We start from the raw sequence: 21,470 nt of genomic DNA on the forward strand, positions 1-21,470 counted from the left end.
TTAGGTGAGCAAACTAACGTTTGGAAGAAAAACATATCTCAAATTTTAATTATGTGTAGTGTGGGAAAGAATAATTTGTTCTGATGATAATTCTTTATTTCGAAATCTTGTCTACTGCAATTGTGATTCTTGTTCTGTAGACCGGATGTAATCTTTCAGGTACGTTGGAGCATTCCTTTTTCTCACTGGGACACCCGCTTCTGCATTCGAGGTCATTGGTTGATGATCGGAGTTGCTTGCTAGTCTTTCTGTACGCCAATTAGACACCTTCCTGGTTTGAGAAATATGCCGTTTCAACACTTGGCCATCTTCGTTATTGAGTGTCAAACTGCCATTATTGTCTTCAGTGACCGTATACTTCTTCGGGAAGAAACGCGATTCCCCTTGCCTCGCATATGTCTCTCAACTATCACCATGTCTCCTGGTTGTACTCGGCTGGGCCGTGCACCTCGTCTTTTGTCCTCGCGCTCTTTCGCCGCCAACTTAGCTTCCCGATCTCGTTTGGATAACAAATCATCATCTATCGACACTTTTCGAAGTCAAGTAATGGTAATCCTCGTTTTATTTTCCGACCAGACATGATTTCTTCGGGAGCTAACTTGGTTACGCTATGGATCGCAGCATTATGGGCGTGAATTGCTTTGCGTAGTTCTTCAACATAATTCGTCTTGCTGATTGTTGCATTGGTCATAGCTCTATTAACTACTTTCATGTAGCTCTCCACGAGCCCGTTCTGTTGCGGGAATAATGGCGTGGAGAAGATTGGTGTAATTGATCTTTCCGTACAGTAGCGTTTGTATTCTTCACCGTTGAAAGGCGGGCCGTTGTCCGTCTTTATCGTTTTTGGAAAACCTTCTCTGTCGAAAACGTCCTCCAAAACTCTTTTGGTGTTCTCAAAACTAGTAGATTTTACTGGTTTAGCAAGCAAAAACCTCGACCGGTAATCAACTATGACGAGGATGGAAATTCCACCGAATTTGATGTAAGGTCCATTGAAATCCAGCGCTATTGTTTCCCAGACCGCTTTCGGAGCAAGGATGCGCTGCATTGGGGTAGGCTTCTCTGGTCTACCGTTCAACGCACACGAAGAGCAAGAATCCACCCACTTCTCGACGTCACTGGTCATGCCGGGCCACCACACTCGTTGTCGTAGGATACTTTATTCTTCGCCGCCGATGGATGACCCTGATGCGAAATGTGCAGCACACGTTGACGTAGCGCCTCTGGAATCACCACGCATCCCGTCTTCACCAACATGCTTTCTCGTATGGACAAATCTTCTTCCAGACGCTGATATGTTTGCAAGTGTTTCGGCCAACATTCTGAGTACAAAGCTTCCATGACTGCTTGAAGAGTTCGATCGTCCGCTGTGGCTTTTTTGATTTCATCGTCGGTGATGAAATCGACACCATTGGCTTCCAGGGTTGCAATTTCCCAAGGACTGCAGTCATCGTCGAATGGCTCGTCGGTTCCAACATATAACCTTGAAGAAGCATCAGCAATGTTCTCTGACCCTCGAATGTATTCAACTGTGTAGCTGTATGGACTTAATCTTAATGCCCATCCGTCAGCTCGTGTCAATGCCCGTTTTGATTCCTCGCGTGTACGGTTGAGGATAAATGATACCCCCTGAGCATCTGTGCGCAATGTAAACTGCCTTCCAAGTAAAAAATACGAAAAATGCTCAACGGCCCAAACTGCACCGAGAGCTTCGCGTTGGTTTTGAGCATATTTTTTTCCGTGGTGGTAAGGGCCTTAGATGCAAAGCTGATGATTCTTGCTTGATCATGTACATCCTCTTGCACTAAGACCGCACCTAGTGCCACCGGTGAGGCGTCTGTATAAAGGATCGTTTTATCTTTCTCTGAGAAGAATCCTAGAGACACACAACAGTGTACTATTTTGTCCTTAACCTTATTGAAAGCCAAGCTCTGCCGTTGTCCCCATTCCCATGTTTTAGCGGTAATTATCTCCCATAAAGGGTTGGTGATGTCCGCAAAATTCTTAATGTGCGGACTAATATACGATGCCAATCCGAGGAAGCTACGCAACTCTGAAATTGTAGCAGGTTCCCGAAAATTACGTATGCTTTTTATCTTAGCATTGTCTACGTGGAACCCATTTTCGTCAAGCTCATGTCCCAAAACTGAATTCGCGTCTTATCAAACCCGCATTTTGCGGTATTAAGCGTTAGGTTGTTCGCCCTCAGTATGTTCAAGACTTCGCAGACAGTTTTACGCAATTCCTCAAGAGAATCCGCGAAGATGAGTACATCGTCGATATAAATTATTTTGTTTTCCACGCTCTTAAGAATACGCGTCATCTCTCTCTGGAAGATTTCGGGGCGCAGTTTACCCCGAACATCAACCTGGTGAACCGATACATACCTGGGAAATTTTAATGAGGTTTGTAAGTTGTATAAAATTACTGAACATTAGTTTTTTAAAACATGTTTGTAGGCACATACCATTTTCTGACAAAATGTGGTGAGATCCCTAGATTCATTGTGCAGTTCGAGATGATAGAACGCATTGCTGAGGTCAAGTTTGCTGAAATACTTCGACCCGTGGAGCTTCACCTTCATCTCTTCGATTAATGGCAGCCGGAAATACTCTCGATTGATAGCTTTATTCGGGGCTCGCATATTGACCACCAATCGAAAGTCGTTCTTTCCCTTGGCGACTGCGGACATCCCACTTATCCAGTTTGGAGCGTTTGTTACCTTCTCGATAATGCCTTGCGATTCCATTTCCTCTAAACGTAGTTTCGCTGCCTCACGAAAAGCTGCTGGCACGTTATAATAGGCATTCTTCACAGGTGGAACTTTATCATCGACGCTGAATCTGATTTTTACTCCAGGCATTTTTGGGAATGTTACCCGTTCACCAGCATCCTCAAGACTGTTGGTAGTTGCAACATGTAGAAGCCCCATATCGCTTGCCGTTGAACGACCAAGTAGTGATCTCGTTCCACCACAAATCACGTGAAATATCCCTTTAGTAGCTGATCCGCGATGATTAATCGCCACTATCTCTGCTTCGAATGCACACTCCACGACCATAGGAGTTTTGGCAGCGAATGCATGAATGTTCTTCATAGCATTTTTTACTATTTTCAAGTCAGCTAAGCCCGACAAATGTTCTTGCTTGAGACGTAACCAATCTCTGCCACCGATTACATTGACATCAGCCCCAGAATCCACAAGCATTTGGACTGGACTTGATGAACCTAGTCGACAGGTGACCAACACGTCTTCGAGAGAAAGTGTGTTTACATGCTAAAATTGTACATATATAAGTTATATACAAATCAAACTATACATATATATTTTTTTTTTAGGAAAGAAATTCAACTTTTATTGCGTTATTATTAATTAATCGTTCAATACCTGAGCATGGTCGATGTTATTGTCGCGTGTCGGTGAATCATTGGATTTGATTTGGAGATGACGGATCCGGGATTGGCGGCAAGCAGCGGCATAATGTCCACGTTCGCCACATGAATTGCAGTTCCTGTTTAGCGCTGGGCAAGGATAATTCGAATGAGGCAGACCATTACAACGGCGGCAGCGAGCACGGCGTCCCCGTTCCTGCAAATCTCTTCGCGGTGCTTGCTGATTATTTCGGAATCGTTTAGACTCTGTTCTGTCTACCATTCTTCCCGGCCTTGGACGTTTGCTGGATGACTCACGATATGACGGTTGTCGTGGGGACTGTCGTTGTACACGGTTGATGGCATACTGTTCAAAAGGCTGAGATGATGCTTGGATTGCTGTCTCCGCTTCATAGGCTTCGTCACGAGTAGCTGCTTGCACTATGTAGTTAGTGTCGTGTCCGTATGTTCTTGCAGCCTTAACCAACTCTCTATTCCTCAGACCTTTCAACAGCTGCGCCCTTACAAATCGGTCTTGATCTGTTGAGCTGTATCCGCAAAGTCGAACTTTTGCCGTTAATCGAGCGTGGAAAGCGATTGCTGATTCAGATCTGTCCTGTCGCATGTTCGAGAAGGCTTCATGTTCAGCCGCTGAATCCGTCATCGACTGAAAATGTTTTCGAATATTGTCGACAAAATTACGGTAACATCCTGCATCGTTCAAACTCGGTTTTAATTTAGCCGCTCTGACGATATTTTGCAATTCGTCCCCAATCGAGAGAAAGAGCAACTGCGTTCTTCGAACTGGATCGTTGGCATTGCTCAGGGAAGCAGCAATTTCAAAATTTTCGATGTACCGGTTCCATTCTTCCCACATCTTATTCGCTGGTACTCCGGATGGGAATGGTTTTATGTTGTCCCAACGAATACTGGGCAAAGCGATGTCACCCGAGCTACTGACAGGAGTGCACCAATTTTGATCAGCGTCAGGGATATACGGTGTGGCTCGTGTCGTTTGCATAGAGTGGATTGCCTTGGTGATGTCGAACAGTGCGTTTTCCATCCTTTGGAGTCGCTGTTCGTTGCTGTCCGTTGAAGTCTTACTGCATCCAGATGCAGCGGAGGGATCGATGACCTGACTAACGGTATCTTGAATGTTGTCGAGATCTTGGCCTTGAACTCCAGACACGACTGGATGAACGAAATCGGAGCAAAGGTCAATGTCATTTCGGTTATCAACGGACTCGTTATCCGAATCGTGAATGTTGTTCATCGTCGGAGAGGTTCCTGCTCGCACTCGTCATCGCTGGATTGTGAGTAGAGGTACTCAGGCGCTCGGACATATCTCCCGTTACTTGACATATTGTTTGGAACAATTACTTATATGATCTGGAATAGACACAATTAACGAGCACTCGAGCTTTAGTCAAGCATAATGTTTCCTATTACAGGGCGAATGTCTGTATTTAAAGGATAATTTAAATGGGTGCAAGGGTTTTGTTTTCGTCTAACTAGTACATTTTTTTTTTTAAGATAATGACAGAGGATATCAAGTGGGCAGTGACATCAAAGAACCTTGCTTGGAGGTTTTATTACACATTGGAGCAGGTTTTGCGGACATCCTGTTCACGCCAAAGATTGTGTTCCACAATCAAGATCATTTGAAATTATGCGGACATCCTGTCACGCCTAGGACTTGTCACAAAGACACTTTGTTACGCCGTGGACTTTTATACGGACGGCTCAACTCTTTGTTGTCGCGGACATCCCGTCACGCCTGTTTGAATGGACATTTCGTTACACCCAGGACATTTGTGGGCGTACTAAGGACATTTGTTTAAAAGATTTCCTAACATGCCAAGGATCAATTGTAAAACCACATGCCTCGCCATACTAAGCGCGAGTTTTGCGGACATCCCGTCACGCCCAAGACTGATATTTTGTTTCGCCGAGGTTATTTGGTAATGCGGACATCCCGTCACGCTAAGGACTGATTTCTTTTAACACTGAGGTAATTAGTTGATGCGGACATCCCGTCACGCTAAGAACTTTTTGTTTTGCATCATCAGATTTGAAAAAAGAAAATGGAGTTCGTTTGTTGGGCTGATTTGCTAGCGTCTGGGTTATTCCTTCTAACTTTTGGGAATCAAGTCAATATTTAATTACTCCTGGCAGGATCGCCAAAATGTGCACTTCCGCATACGAGGAATAACCCAGCGCTTGGAGTTTATACTTATTATATATAAAATGGCGACTTACCTGTTGTTATGCTACCGGAAAATGATGCAGCTTGCAGAGGCGCTTGCCGAATGAGACTTCGCGCGTAAGCGTGTGATGCGTTGTGTCGGTCTGTCGCCATGTCGACAGCGTGCAAGGTACATTCAAAAGGTGTGACCGTTCAGCACACTGTACACTGTTCAGTGTATGCATTGATTATCATTAACCATGCCGCACAGTAATAAAGTTAATTAGTTCAGTGCGTGTTGGCTCTTGTTTCAGACGGCAGAACGACCGCGCGATTTGCCGAAATTTTGTGTTTTGCATTGCGCGGCCGGTAATAAAGTTAATTAGTTCAGTGCGTGTTGGCTCTTGTTTCGGACGGCAGAACGACCGCGCGATTTGCCGAAATTTCGTGTTTTGCATTGCGCGGCCGATAATAAAGTTAATTAGTTCAGTGCGTGTTGGCTCTTGTTTCGGACGGCAGAACGATCGCGCGATTTGCCGAAATTTTGTGTTTTGCATTGCGCGGCCGGTAATAAAGTTAATTAGTTCAGTGCGTGTTGGCTCTTGTTTCGGACGGCAGAACGATCGCGCGATTTGCCGAAATTTTGTGTTTTGTTTTGTTTTTCCCTTAGGACGGTTCGTAAGTAAATTGATGAATATATTTTATTATTTTTACAGCATATACTGTTATTGACAAACGCTCTATATTGTCGAATAGAGCTCCCTATTATTTACCTTTCCCACACACACAAATTTTCCTTCCCGAGACATCTATGAAGGTAGTATGGGTTCCCTGCATCTTCACAAGTAGATGTTGAACTAACATTCCTTCCCTTCCTTCCGTGATTGTAAGGACGTGGCCAGGTGTACAACTGCTACTGTATAGGAAAAGGTACTAATCCCAAGTACCAATTTGCGACAATATACAGTAGATTGCTCAATTCAAGCTCTGTCTGGTAAGGGGGCGGGTGTCGCGGGAGAGGGTTCTCTTCGTCGACTTCCCCTCATTTGAATGAAAGTGACAGGCAGGGAGTTTCTTTGCAGTTTATCACCTCAGAATGCAAGTTCGCATTGTTTTCTTTCGTTCTGAAGTGATAAACCAGAAAGAGATCTGCTGCTTGTCACTTTTGTTTAAGGGAGAGGGGGTCGACGGGGAGAGTCTTCTCTTGCGACATTCGCCCTTATTCCGGATGGAGCTTGAATTGAGCATTGTATAGCCACCCACGATTTGTACAATCACATATGCTATGCTATGCTATGCTATGCTAACATTTTATATTACTTTCATAGCATTCATCCAGAGTCAAAAAGAAACAATTGAAAGCACAAAAATGTTCCTTGATGTTATGCAGATACCTCATCACTTGACATAAGACGAGTTTGTACAATCCTTTTTTTTTGTTCGGGATAAATCACTGCGTCCATTTCATTGAAGTTTTGTAGTATACCCGTGTCATTTGTTTAGTGCATGTCTTTCTGCTCCATTTCTATTGAGAAGAAATAAAGTAGGGTAAAACGTCCTATCGTTGTGGTATGTCCTAATGTTGCGGTAGTGTTAAAATAGTCCATTCTGGATATAAGAGCATTAAAAACAATTGTCGATACGCTAAAACTCATCGAATTAACGACTAGAACAGCTTTTGTTTGACAAAATTCCGTTCAAAATAATGAAAAATCAACATTTTTCATTGAAAATTTGAATCCTTTGAGCCTATTATTGCGGTAGTGCTAAGGTCCTATTGTTGTGGTATCGATTTCCATAAGAATTGCATGCAATACCGCAACAATAGGACTGACCTCGAAAAAATGTCGCAACGATAGGCAACAGCGTCCTATTATTGCGGTGGTTTGTTTTTATTGTGATAATAACAAAAGAACATAAATTTAGCACAATTGACGTAATGTTTACGAATCTATAGTTAACGAGCAACCTATTCGACTATTGCAATGTGGAAAAAGACCAACAGGTCATTTTTAAAGAATTTTTGAAATCAATTTTGTTTTGACACGGTGCTTAACCCCTCCATAATAGGTCGTCATTTTTTATTCATATATTTCTCAAGCTTAATGTAAGGCCTCTTTAGATTAAGGTACCGCTATTTATACCCTTCGAAAAATGGCTTATACCAACTCTCAAAGGCGCGCCCCTCAATCAGTTTCGGCACAACAATAAGTGGGATAATACTGATTTTGACCACGCATCGGTACTGAAGTTCAAACATATTTTTGCTTCTTCTTATGAGCTCCGAATTCGTTTTTGAATAGAGATCTGATTTCATTGCGTTTGGCATTTCCGAATCTCACCTTTACACAGAGCTCTAATCAGTCAGAGGGTTCAGCAGATCCACCAAATTCGTATCCGCTTCTTTCCTAATTAATCAGCGCTCTGGAGCTTGGAGATTCATGTCGTCGGCTTCGAAAACCAGCCTAAGTTGAGTTACGTTTTTACAATTGACTCCATCCAAAAGGAACAAAAAATGGGTCATCTAAAAGCAAATTATAGTCGTTCCATACTCTTCCGACCATCACTCATAAGTATTAACAAGAATAGTAAGAACTAGAGCACAGTGTGGTAGATCTTACTCCGTAATGCAACTCGAAGAGTGTCTACCCAGCATTACAGGCTCCGTTAACTGCCTGGCTAATTGTTTTACCCCCCAGGCCATTCATCCCCTCAGCACGGCTCGCCTGACACCTTGAGATTCGGGGTTAGGGACGTCATATTGTCAGCTTCAGTGTTGTACCGAGCCTGGCGATATGACCGGATTTACACCGTTACGCACTACTTCAGAGTATCCATATCCCAGCGTAACTTCAGTGTCTCGTACTTGACTCGACTACGAGTACGAGACACTGAAGACGACCTTACTGTTGAAGTCGAAATACGTATCTGTCAAGGTATAATTAAGTGGTGGAATTAAATGGGATTGTACAAACTCGTCTTATGACAAGTGAAGGCATTCCACGAAAAAGCTCAAAATAATTTTTTTAACAGATGCCTCATTTTAATACCGTTTTGACTCAAATTCCGAACTTGACTCATACTCAGAAAACTGGCGTGTTAACGCTCTAACACTATAATTTTCATCGGTTTTCCGAACTGAGCATGAGGATTACAAACGAATTCTAGCTCCTATGGATAAAAATACACAAAAAAAGCCTAAATGGTCTTTTTAAAACGAGTGTTTGGAATATGAGTAACATTCGGAATTTGAGTCAAAAAGATAAGTGCTTCCGCAGAAATTTGTTCAAATATTAAAAGGCGACCTTCAAAAGATATTCCTGTAAAAACGTGGTAATTTCATGAGTATTTTTTGCAATATTTTCGGATAACTCCGATGATATTTTCACAGGAATACACACCGAAAAAATACGAAACCTCCTAAGAAGTTTTGACTAGGATTCTATGAAGAATTTAATAAATAAATGTCTACAGCCTAAAGAGGATTTCTGCAGCATTTATAATCCGTTAATTTATAAAAAAAAATGGGGGAATTTCTGCGCAAAATCTTGAAGCGCTGACCGCAGCAATTACTGTAAAAAAGTTTGCAGTAATGTTGTCTTGAATTTACGAAAGAATTCTCGGAATGTTGTTCACCGGCATTTACCGAAGGAAGTCTTCAGAAATTTCCAAACCGATTTCCACAGGAATGGAGAAAATTCCGAAGGTATTTCCGGAAGATTTTTTCCCCAGATTCCCAGAGAAATTTCCGCAAGAATTTACGTTGCGATTTTCTCAAACATTTTGTTAGTGGTAATCACAGGAATATCTGTAAACAAAATGCGCCTCGAATTTGACGAAAGGTTTTTCGGAAGTTTTTACGCAGCAAGTCACCCGCAGTCAATTTCTGCATGAATTTCCAAACCTTTTTCCGCAGGTATTAATGAAGGGATGTCCGCACGTAGTATCTAAAGATTTTCCGCAGGCTGTTTTTGAATAATTTACTTGAATTTTCATCAAATTATTATATTCAATTTATAACAAAATTCCAGAATGAATTTCCGCATAAGTTCTCTGGGGAACTTTTGCAAGAAAACCAGGATGAATTTCGACAGATATTCTCGGGAAATTTTGAAGCTCTGCGCAAGTTTATAATTACAACAAAGTAGCTTAATTTATTACTTCAGAAGAAATTGCCATTTTCGGCAGATTATTTGTGATTTGCCAAGTTCATCTATTCATCAATTATGATCAAATTTGGCCTAAACATTTCTTGTATATCAATGCATCTTTGTGCCGAATTCCACTGACAATAACGGAACAAAAAATGTCAAAATCATCATCTCATTTAAAAAGTGGTGCGTATTGAAATAGTTTTGGCTGTTTAGTTCTTGTTTACTTAGTTTCAGTATTTCTAGTTGCGAAAACTTAGATGGTCGGTGGGGGTTGTTAAATTTACTGCGATTTTTTTAGTCCTATGTTCAATTTGGTACAAACATGTGCAAAATTGAAGCTTTTAATCATATTTTAAACCAGGAATATTAAAAATCGACCTCGAAGAGAAGACGTTTAGTAGATTGTGGTAACCAAAATTGATATTTCACGTGTATTTGCTTAAAATTTAGTTCTGGGTCGCGCGGATTTAGCGCGAAATGGTTTTCATGTCGCGCGGAAATGGCGCGGATTTGATTTTAGTCAGCGCGGATTTGACGCGGAAAATATTTCAGGATCTCCGTAACAACCCTGCATGTCTTAGGGGAAATGAGATATCTTTTTAGTCAGTTGACCAATTTGCACCAAACCATCATGTATTCCTCAAAAAATTAGTTCTTCATCAATTGAAAAGATAGTAAAAGTGATTCGATAGAAGGCTCGGGTAAATATAGCTAAATAAAAGGCTCAGGTGTACTGGGAAAAGTGACCAGTAATGATGACCGTAGGTAGCCACCAGGTGGCCTTCCGGAAAACCCGGAACGTTCGTAAACATGGTTATTTTGAAAAGTTCGTCCTACAGGAGCGCAATTTTTTCTTCCGGAAAATCCGGAACGTCCGTTAAAATGGTCATTTTATGAAGTTCGTCCTAGAGCAGCGCATTTTTTCTAAGACATTTTTTCAGGTGGCTACCAGACGGCCTTTCCGCAAATCTGGAACGTCCGTGAATGGTCGTTTTGTACAGTTCGTCCTAGACCAACGATTTTCTTCTAATCCATTTCTGATAATGACCAGGAAGTTAGTCAATGCTCTTTACCATAAAGTCTCGTATAAAGTTTTCCACCTTCGCCAAAAATATAATAATAGCCCAAAAATATATGCACTACGCAAACAAATGAATGATGAAATCTATCATAATAATACTTAAATAGTAGTCATTGATGATAATAACCACATCAGGTATTCGAAAGATATTAAATACCAAATCAACACCTTGTCTAAGTTAAGTTATTCGACAAGTATGATGTGTTTGTAATGACCATCTGAATTCCTGAAAATACCTCAATGAGGTACCATACCTACTTGAGGTACATACAGTGCATTTTGCCTTACTCGATGTACTGTAAATCTATATGAATCCTGGCTAGTATGATCAGTTTTTTGATAATAATTACGAGTGACCAATCCCAAAAAACATTGAATGCTGTTAAAGGTCTTATTTAGCCTAAAAGAAGCTATTTCAGACAGAAAACTTTGTTGGGATGTGATAGGAACGCAAACTATGAAAATCTAATTGGATGTAAGAAACAAGTTTTTCCTGCATTTCTACTTCTAACAGTTACTGTTTAGACTAGTAAAGTTGACTGTCTGTTCCTGTTCTAGCGATTGCTGTAACATGAGAAATATACAAAAAGATACAAAGTAGGCGAATGAAATGGGCCTGAGATCGAACCCAAGACCTCCTCTATATGAGGCAGAAACTGAAGTTATATGACTATCAAGCACGCTTTTCTGAAGACATTGGTTTTTAAATCACAAATAACTGTAAATGACGGCATTTTTAAATCCTACATATCCTATGATATCTAACAAAACTGGTTGATCCATACCATATGTCACCATCCAGCGGATGTAATCCAAACTAAACATTTTAAACTAATTAGCTTCTCATCATATTGTATTCCAATCCTCGAACAACTTTGTAGAAGACGGCAACGTTCTAATTCCCACAGATCCCGAGATATCTAACTAAACTAATAACTCATATACTTATTAGCGCTGCCTCACGGCGGAATTCTGCACCTAACAGTTTCTCGACTTAATGGTTTCCAATCGTTAAACAACTTCGTAGAAGACGGAAATTTCCTAAATCCCATAGATCCCGAGATATATGTACACTAGCGCCGCTTAGTGGGAGAATTTTAAATCAATTTTTTTCTTGACTCATAGGGCCGCAAGGGATTATAGATGGATTGAGATTTTTTTCAGAGTTTTTAGAGTTTTTAGAATTCTTATAAGAAACATTGCGCCATTAATTGAGAAGATGGCCTATTTCCCCAAAAAATATGATGATATCATTTGAATTGGCTTCATTATAACAATTTTAGGACTGTTGTACTTTTTACAACACGCGAGTTCTCGTGTTATGAAAGTTGAAGAGAGTTGCGGAAGGTTAAACAATATGATGATTTTTATTTCTGGTATTACCGCAGGCGCGATGCTCTCCCTACAGAATAGCAAGCGAGTTGAAAATTGAGTATGATTCTATCAACACTAAGTACCACGTCTACTAGGCAGTGATAGAGCAGAACGTGGAGTAGGCTTTACGGTCATCGTGAAGCAGATGAAGCGAGTTATGCGGTGGAAGCTGATAAGTGACCGCATTTGCAAGCTGAGGATGAAGAGAACGAATGCGTTCTATGCGAGCCTTGATATGTCCTACGAAGAGTGACCAATACACAATATAAAGATCGACATCGGGAATACAAACGCGCAAATCTGTAGAGAAAGCTTCTTTTGTCCTATCATTGGTACGGAAAACCTTGATTTCGCTACCAACGACAATGATCTGCTATCAGTGACCTTTGCTGTTGCCAGAAAGATGGTAATCAGCCGAAAGATCGGATGATAATCAGCCGCAAAAATGGGATGCCACTATCCAGTAACACGATTTCACGAAATGGCAGAACGATGCGTTTCAATATCCAATGCTTGACAATTGAAGGTGTTGCTGAACAGTACCGCCAGAAGCTTGACGAGCGGATAGGAGATGCCAACGGATCTGGCAACGTAAACAGATTGTGGGCGAATATCAACGAAGCTGTGACAACAGTGCAGGAACAACGACGCCCACGAAATGATTCCTTTGATGAGGAGAGAGTGTGGTAGCTGAAGCGCAAGATAACATGGATTGGTTGCTGTTTGGAACCGCTATTAGAAGTCCTGTCATTTTTCTCGTATCTCCGACGTGATGTTGGGTGGAACTTTAAACAAATTTGACCCGACTGATCGAGCGTCTGTTCACCAAGGAGGTGCGGCTCCAACAGCGTCTGTTCTGGCATCCAGCGGCTGAGTATGAAATGCTTTTCTCCGGAAGCTATACCTAAGATAGCAGCCCCATCCCGGTGGATAGGGAACCTTGGGCCAACAACCTACTGTTCCCGAAACATCAATTTATTCGAGAATCCGATAATGAAAGAATACGGACTGATTTTACGGCGACGACTCTTAGCGCGAAACAACGGACACGAATAGGAACATGGAACGTTTTAACCCTAGTCCAGCAGGGTAAATTGGCACAACTTGCCAATGAGGCACGCCGCATGAAGCTTGAGATCCTGGGACTGAGTAAAGTGCGTTGGCCAAACTTTGGAGAACACAGAACGCCGTCGGGACAAGTTCTGCTATACTCTAGTTTACGAGTTATCGACATAGGCGCACGGATCGAGAAAGCAAGGGCTGCCTTTGCGAGTTTAAGAAATATCTGGAAAAACAGGCTGTTGGAGCCGGACCCAATCATCCTAATAATTAAGCTAAGTTTGAATTCAATATAAATTTCTTCCCCATCAATCATACCGCTACAAAACACCATCACACTACTGCGTATGTGATAACAATCAATATGCGTAGCTATAGCCACTGTCCACCTTCTGTGGACTGCTGCACAAGTGGGGAGCGAAACAGTACATTGTACATACCTAGTTCAGTCCAGAATTACAAACGATAGAAAACGGTCGATCTCGGTGTTGTTCTTTGCGATTAGTTCAACCATCTATCACGGTCAAGTGTATTGGGAAGCTAATTTATTGTGGTAGCAATTGCTCTCTTCGCGGTGGAAATTTTGGTGTTGTTTTGTATCAAGTGCATCAGTCGGACCTTAGTGAAAAGGTGGACGAGCTCCTTGGGCCCACTTTTGAAGAACCAGTGCGTTTTCCTGGACACAAAGGGCTTGTGGCGACCCAAGCCCCTGGTTAGTACTCCCGCGTGTGTTTTATACCGGACTTAGTACTTTTCGGTGGCTGCTAAGGCAGCAAAGAAAGTCCTTCGATTACCGGAAAGTTCGCGCTCGAACATTTTTTGGTGCTTTGAGCCGGATCGAAGGCCAAACCGCGGTCGGAAAGTGCTATAACGTGCCGGTGAAAGAACAAAGTGCTGACCAGACACGCTGGTCAATTGTGTGGCCATTGTACATTGGCAAGCAAGCGCCATCGCGCTCGGAGGTTGCTACCAAGGCGGGTACACCTCGATAGTGTGTGGAGAGAAACAAAACGATCGCAGTGAAAGTGATATTGTGCGCGCTCGATAGAAACACGTTGTTGGCTAATTGATGAGTAATCAAAGCGATCGATCAGTGGTAGAAAATTTGTGTGTTTCGTGGAAGAAATTTTCCGCTTGAGAGAGTGTCAAGACGGACACTACTCTGTTGGGTGCAGGAGAAGACATTTTGTGACCATCTTGGGTTCATCTGCGGTCATCAAGCAGGTGATTGAACCCCCAATTGCCATTCTCATCAAAGCCATTTTCAACGCTGGTAAAGCGTTTCTCTCGATCAAGGCTACTGGCGGGAAGCTGTTTGCCGGTGTGTGGTGGTGCTAATATCACTACTGGGATTGGAGCGACCATCTGCAACAACCACCCGGTGAGTCAGTTCCATTATTCTATGCATGTGGCTTGCAGTAGCGTTACAAAAAATTGAAAGATTATTCCAACCAAATTGAATTCAACTTCATTTGGTTGACGAAAGTTGGGTGACTTTTTTCCGAATTTGTTAAGTCATTGTGGCAATTGGTGGGAAACGGTACACAATTCAAGTGGAAACCGCTCGCTCCCTTGATTGTGTTGCCGCGTAGGATTGGGTCTGTTCGCGACGGGAAGGAGCAATACGTTCGATTAAAATAACCCTCTCCCGTGTCGATTGCTTCGTCGCGAAGGCCAATACACCGCGACGGGAAGGATCTGATTCGTTCGATTGTGTGTTCGCCTCGCCGGTTCGGTTTCGCGAAGAAACGAGTAGCTCGCGCCGGGAAGGAGATCCGTTTCGATTTGCTACCGTTTCCGTACGTTTTCCGTGTTTGTGTGCTCGCCGACAATGCCGCCCAAGGAAGAGAAAATCCTCGCGGATAAGGTGGTCCAGCGGCAATCTTTGATCGCTATGCGAAAACGGTTGAGAAATTCATCGCTGAATTCGATCCAGTGCGTGACAGGTGCCAAGTGCAAGTGAGAATCGACTCCCTACACGGAAGAAATAAACTACCCAATAGTGAGTTTAATTCACCCAACCTCGAACATCCGTACGGGAAGCCAAAATTGAGTAAGTAGGGTCGAAGTAGTTTGCCTTTACTCCCATGTTAAAAAAGTACCCAACGGAAAATTTATTGACCCAAATTTAAGTTTAATTCACTCAATTTCGATCTCAGGTAATAAAACTCAAAATTGGCTTCCCGTATTGAACTGGCGTCGTTGGATTGTTAGGCTCTTTTGTTTTTGACAACAAAAGAAAGAGTGGATGAAAGCGAAGAGAAAAAATAACTCAAAAGTAAGTTTAAAAGTACTCAATTTTGGGTACTTTTTTTCTTCCGTGTAGGCAAAGTGAATACTGCGTTTGCGGAGGTTCAGGATACCATCGAGCGTCTAGATAGCGAAGATCTGGAAGAACATCTTGCCGAAAGAGTAGAGTTCGAGCATCGGTATTGTACCGCAAAAGGATTCCTGCTTTCGAAACACCCCACCGAAGGTAATCAAGCGCAACTGAACGCCTCGTTTGCTGCTCCGCCTGTCAACTTCCACCTCCGCTAACCGCAGATCGACCTCCCACGTTTTAATGGCGATTTCTCACGTTGGTTGTTGTTCCGTGATACATTTTCGTCCATGGTTCACTCCAATGCGGACATACCAACGGTCGCCAAACTGCAATACCTTTTGCAGTCTCTGGAAGGGAACGCAAAAAAGCCCTACGAGTCGGTCGATATCGAAGCCGACAATTACGCTTGTACTTGGGACGCACTTCTCAAGCGATACGACAACCGTCGATTCCTCAAGCGTCAACTTTTCCGGGCACTCTACGATTTGCCAGTAGTGAAGCAGGAGTCTGCTAATCGCATCCACAGCCTGATCGACGATTTTCAGCGCCATGTGAATGCCCTGAAGAAGCTGAACGAACCTGTGGAGCACTGGGACACACCGCTGGTGAATATTTTATCGTACAAGCTGGACCAACCCACTTTGCGAGCCTGGAAGGAGAAGACTAGTACGCAGGATGCCGTGAAGTATGAAGAGCTGGTAGAATTCCTCTATCAGCGCGTACGAGTGCTGAATTCAGTAGGCTACGAGCACCATCAGCATCCAACGCCGTCGGCAAAGGTAGCCGGCAACATTCCAAAACCCACCAAAATCAAGTTCGCAGCCAACGCCGCTGCATCCTCCAATTCCTCCTCACCATGTCTACTGTCCTGTTCCGACAATCACGTCCTACGCAACTGCCCTATCTTCCTCGGGAAGGATGTACGCCTTCGCCGAGAACTCGTCACGTTGAAGCGGTTGTGTTGGAACTGCCTGTGCAGCGGACATCAGTCGAAGAAGTGTACGTCGAAGTTCTCATGTCGTACGTGCCACGAAAGACACCATTCGCTGCTTCACGATCCTGCTTTATCCAAGTCGTCATCGAGTTCAACCGTGTCATCTACTATTCCCGTTCAACAACCGCTCCGTCTACTAGTGTGGGCACTCGGAGCTCCGCTCCTCCCAATGTCAGCATGGCAGTCCGAACTGCGTGCAATACTGTTTTGTTGGAAACGGTTGTCCTCAATGTCGTTGATGATCACGAACACGAGTACCAGGCAAGGGCCTTACTGGACTCGGCTTCAATGTCCAACTTCATTTCAAAGCCACTAGCAAAGCTGCTGTTCAACCCCCGTTCGAAAGTGGACATATCCATAGCAGGGATCGGCCTCTCCACGCACAACGTGAAAAGTGCAATTACCGCCACCATCTAGTCGAGAACACAGGAGTTTTCGACGAAGCTACAGTTCCTCATTCTTAAAAATCCTTCGGCACAGTTGCCGACCATACCACTCAACATCTCGTCGTGGAACATTCCCAGGGTTGGACTCGCCGACCCTCAGTTCCACATCCCAGGGAGGATAGACCTCGTTATCGGCAGTGAAGCCTTCTGGGAGATTCATAGTGGTCGGAAGATTCCGTTAGGGGACGGACTTCCATGGTTGACTGACCATTCGGATGGGCTGTCGCTGGCACCGCATCCAGTCAACACAATTGTATTCCTCGGATCTGCAACCTTTCTACGAAAGATGATCCGTTGGAAGCTACGCTTCAGAAGTTTTGGGAAATCGAGGACATCTCTGACGGACCAGCACTATCCGTTGAAGAAGATCGTTGTGAGAAGCACTACGTAGCTACTACCACCCGTGATCCTTCTGGAAGGTATATCGTCAGTCTTCCTCGAACCGACAATCCTGATTTTGTCCTAGGAAGCTCAAGGGATATCGCAGATCGCCGTCTTATGAGTGTCGAGCGGCGTCTCGAACGTGATCCGACCACCAAGGACGCATACCATCGTTTTATGGACGAATACCTCAAGTTAGGGCATATGAAGAAGCTTATCGATCCGGTAGACGACGATCAACCGCACTGCTACATACCGCATCACGCCGTCTTCAAAGAGTCAAGCATGTCTACAAAGGTTTGGGTCGTTTCAATGCGTCGTGCAAGACATCCTCCGGATATTCATTCAACGACACACTCTTGGTTAGACCAGTCGTTCAGGAGGATCTGCTCTCCATCGTGCTGCGTTTCCACATTCGCTGCGTCACTATTGTCGCCGACGTGGAGAAAATGTATCGGCAGATACATGTTGGATAGTAAAAGTGTGACGTATTGATCTCTGATTCACAGCTTTCTGTTTCAGTAATTAAAATGTTTGGTGACATCTACTATAAAGGCCAAGCTGCCACTCACACAATCAGGGCCATGCAGCTTGGGCATTGGTTTTGCTTTATCTTGTAAAAATACAGTGATTTGCTTTCGAGGAGAATAATAACTCTCAAGCAAGGGGTAGCCAACGAACTTCGCAATAACACAGGACAAAACGTCGAAAGACAAAAGGTCGAAGGAACAAATGGTCGAAATGGACAAAAGGTCGAAAGGGACAAAAGGTCGAAAGAACAAAACGTCGACCGGGACAAAAGGTCGAAAGGACAAAACGTCGAATGGGACAAAAGGTCGAAAGGGACATGAGTTTGAAATTCACAAGAAGAAATTCACAAACGAAGAGAATCAATCTCGCACCAAAGTTGCCCAAACAGTTAGCAAAAATTCTGCTCTTTTGTTTTTACAATTTTTAACAATTAAACAAAATTCATTCAATATGTACCACTAATAGATGGATGTTTGAGTTTTCTAAATGTCACTTCAATCAAATACACCGGCGTGTATTATACGACGGTGTATTTTCAATGCGTGCGCCTGCGTGGGTGCGGCGTGCACTATTTTGACAGATCGATGTGACATTTTGATAAATTTCGACCTTCTGTCCCTTTCGACGTTTTGTCTTTTCGACTTTTTGTCCTTTTGACCTTTTGTCTTTTCAACCTTTTGTCTTTCGACCTTTTGTCCTTTCGACCTTTTTTCATAGATTCGTTTTCCTCATTGCGATCAAACATGCTAATTCCTCTGTAATTTGAAGATGATCATCAATTCCTTTAATGAAGACAACTACCTATGCTTTGTTTTTTTACATTCAATATGCTATTAGGAACAAGGTTTGCAGAAATCGCTCTCGATAGATAACGAACTGCGATAGCAAAGAGGCAAAAACCTCTTCAAATCATAAAAAGGCATGAAAACAAAACTATCGCACTTATATACTGCGCCCATAATCGCATATTTGTAACACTCGCATTTTTATTCATTTTTTAGAAATCCTGTGAACCGTTCAAAAATCTCAATTTACTGCATCTAATCCCACAGCAGTAAAATAGGCTTCACTATCTTGCTTATGTGTGGTACGCTGGAAATGATTGAATTTGTGGGGAGGATTGACAAACGATTTACAAAATCATCCAAAATGCAAATGATACAAATATGCTATCATGGGCAGTATACAAGAAAATAAACTGATTCGGATAGGCGGCTCTCACCGAGACGTTTGAAAAAAAGATTTGTTCTCGCTCATTTTATGTTGGGGACCGTATTTTTTTCGCATAGCTGTGTAAAACAAGTTGAAATGCATAATCAGAACCGGTGGCCCCCGCAATTGGGGCTTATTAAAAGAAATTTATCATTATTCGGGGGGCTAAAACCAATGGTATGCCGCCAAAAATTGTATTTGAAATTTAAAAATAATTTATAAATTGTGATAGAATAGCACGTTATTATGTAAAGGTTATTATAGGATCATTTTAAATCTAAACTTTTGATAGAAGACTCGGAAACTCATAGTGTAATGTATGAACCAATTAACTCAGCTCGACAAATTGAGGTGTTGTCTGTATACGTACAAACAATGTGAGACAAACTTTTTGCATTTATTGATTTTCTAGCAACATGTTGCATTTGACGTGGATTGCTGCCTAGTTAGACTCTGTTGAAAATTAACCCGATAGGCCTTGCGTTCCGGAGTTATTAGCAAAACATCGTTTTGCCCCACTTGAAAATAAGAATTAAATGGAAAATTAATGTTTTCCAGAAGTTATTCTAATGCATTCAAATGAATGCAAATAAATGTGAATTGATGAATATATTAGAATCTAGCTCCCCAAAGTGTTATTTTGACCTTTCTAATGTGTTTTTCTTATTACATTTTAAAGCACGAGAAAGGCATCACCATCGCTTGGTTGGAATAATCTGGGTTTTTAAATACTATAATTCCACTGTTCCTTTGTCTTGCCCGGTGTTTTTTGACACACAATACCAGAATTATGATCGTATATGCTCAAAAACAATACAAATAGATAGAATTAAACGTTCATCTGGACAGAACTTGAAAGATTTCTCCTGATCCATTTGAATTACAAAAGATCGTTAAGTGATTTTCTCCAATGTTATTCGTTACACAGTCGTTTTGAAATCAAAACAAAATCGAACATCGCACTTTCTACAGGGTGCTTCACATGCGTTCAGATGTAATCAAACACGCACTTCTCTCATTGCCAAAAGCTTCACATTTTCATCCAGATGGTTGCTCATCTTTGCTCGAGAGCATGAACGAACATCCTCCCATATCGGGCGACCACCCATTCGCTCGCAATCGGTCTGCGGCGAGTGGAGTTGCAGATCCTTGCTCCATCTGTGTTGTTCATACATCATTATCACATCGGCAAACTGTGAGCGACGATTTTTCCTGGGGGAGCATATCACGCACTGCGCTCCATCCGACGGTCTCAGTTTCGTTTGACATTCCGAAAAGTGAACAAAGGCAGCAGCAGCGGCCCAATCTTGGTGTGTCGGTAGGAACCGTGTCCTTCTCCTACCACCACCCCCAGAGCAGCCCTTGTTGGTATGTGCAGCAGCAGCCAGCCACCATGAAATATAAGGAGATAATGGAATGGTGGTACATGGACGGTATAGTCCTGCGGTCGTTTTTATAATTAGTGAACATCAGTATAGCGACTGGACAGCGCAGCACAAGGAAACGGAAACGGAATGGACAAGTGTGTAGTGTGTGCGTTTGCTTGCGGGTGGTAGATGGTACTTAGGTCAAACCCGGAAGAAACCTTGTGCAGAAAACTTGCAGCAGCAGTCTGGTTGCACAGTGAAATGGAGTTGGGGGTTATCACTATGAACAAGGAACAAGACAAGTTGTGTTGAATTTTTCTTCGCCTGTTTGTTTAGTTGTGAACCGGAATGATCCATTGGTGGAAAATAATTTGAAGAAAATAATCGTTGTATAAGACATGTTAAATGGACCGCAAAACGGATTTCAAGTGAAAACGAAAAGTCTTCGGGTTTGCAGATTAAGAAGTAGTGATAAACGTTCTTATGAGTTCCGTGTAATGGCCTCAGATAACCCTCGTCAGAAATATCTAGAAATGTCTGTGCTTATCGACATGTTGAAAAAGCGCCAATGATGAGAATCTGCAAGATGGTTTTGAATAGTGTAAAAATCGTGAAAACTGGCTGGCATTGTATAGCAAGAAAAAGCCAACGAATAACAAGTGCGAGAAGTAGCAGAAGTAGAGATTGAAGCAGCTGCAAATACTGAAATCCGGATCGTCTCTCGCGATTAACGTTACGAAATTTCGCTCTTCTCCAGATGACGCTGTGGTAGGTTTTCCAGATGAGAGCTTATGGAGGAAAATCTCTTTTGATAATAAGCGAGACATAATGAGATGCATAAGCATTTCAAATTTCGGCGCATTCTTTTATTCTTACTCTTGGAATGATAATAATGATCTTAGATTACATTCATGGCAAGAAGAAAAACAGTTACATTGTATGATCTGATTGCGAGATGAAGAATGACAAATTTTATATGCATAAGAAAATA

The 21,470-nt window shown here is 42.6% G+C and overlaps 2 protein-coding genes across 2 annotated transcripts; both read right to left on the minus strand.

Moving 5' to 3' along the window:
- Window positions 1–520: 520 nt before the first annotated feature.
- LOC134209235 (uncharacterized protein K02A2.6-like) lies at window positions 521–1,126 on the minus strand. The gene has a single exon (XM_062685224.1). The coding sequence runs from the start codon at window positions 1,124–1,126 to the stop codon at window positions 521–523; it is 606 nt and encodes a 201-aa protein (XP_062541208.1).
- Window positions 1,123–4,645, minus strand: LOC134209236 (uncharacterized). Its single transcript, XM_062685225.1, has 4 exons — window positions 3,389–4,645; window positions 2,468–3,277; window positions 2,169–2,368; window positions 1,123–1,537 (listed from the first exon to the last, which is right to left on the minus strand). Exons 1-4 carry the CDS (start codon window positions 4,643–4,645, stop codon window positions 1,123–1,125), a joined length of 2,682 nt encoding a protein of 893 aa, XP_062541209.1.
- Window positions 4,646–21,470: the final 16,825 nt, after the last annotated feature.

This window comes from Armigeres subalbatus, chromosome 2 (genome assembly GCF_024139115.2).
Source record: "Armigeres subalbatus isolate Guangzhou_Male chromosome 2, GZ_Asu_2, whole genome shotgun sequence".
NCBI lineage: Eukaryota > Metazoa > Arthropoda > Insecta > Diptera > Culicidae > Armigeres > Armigeres subalbatus.

What these genes read in the sequence shown, in the direction of transcription:
- LOC134209235 (XM_062685224.1), bottom strand. Translation starts at nt 1,126, where the DNA reads ATGACCAGTGACGTCGAGAAGTGGGTGGATTCTTGCTCTTCGTGTGCG.
- LOC134209236 (XM_062685225.1), bottom strand. Translation starts at nt 4,645, where the DNA reads ATGAACAACATTCACGATTCGGATAACGAGTCCGTTGATAACCGAAAT. An exon ending in CCACATTTTGTCAGAAAATG is followed by an intron (nt 2,369 to 2,467) that starts GTATGTGCCTAC and finishes TCGGTTCACCAG; the next exon opens with GTTGATGTTCGGGGTAAACT. An exon ending in CTTAATACCGCAAAATGCGG is followed by an intron (nt 1,538 to 2,168) that starts GTTTGATAAGAC and finishes AAGTCCATACAG; the next exon opens with CTACACAGTTGAATACATTC.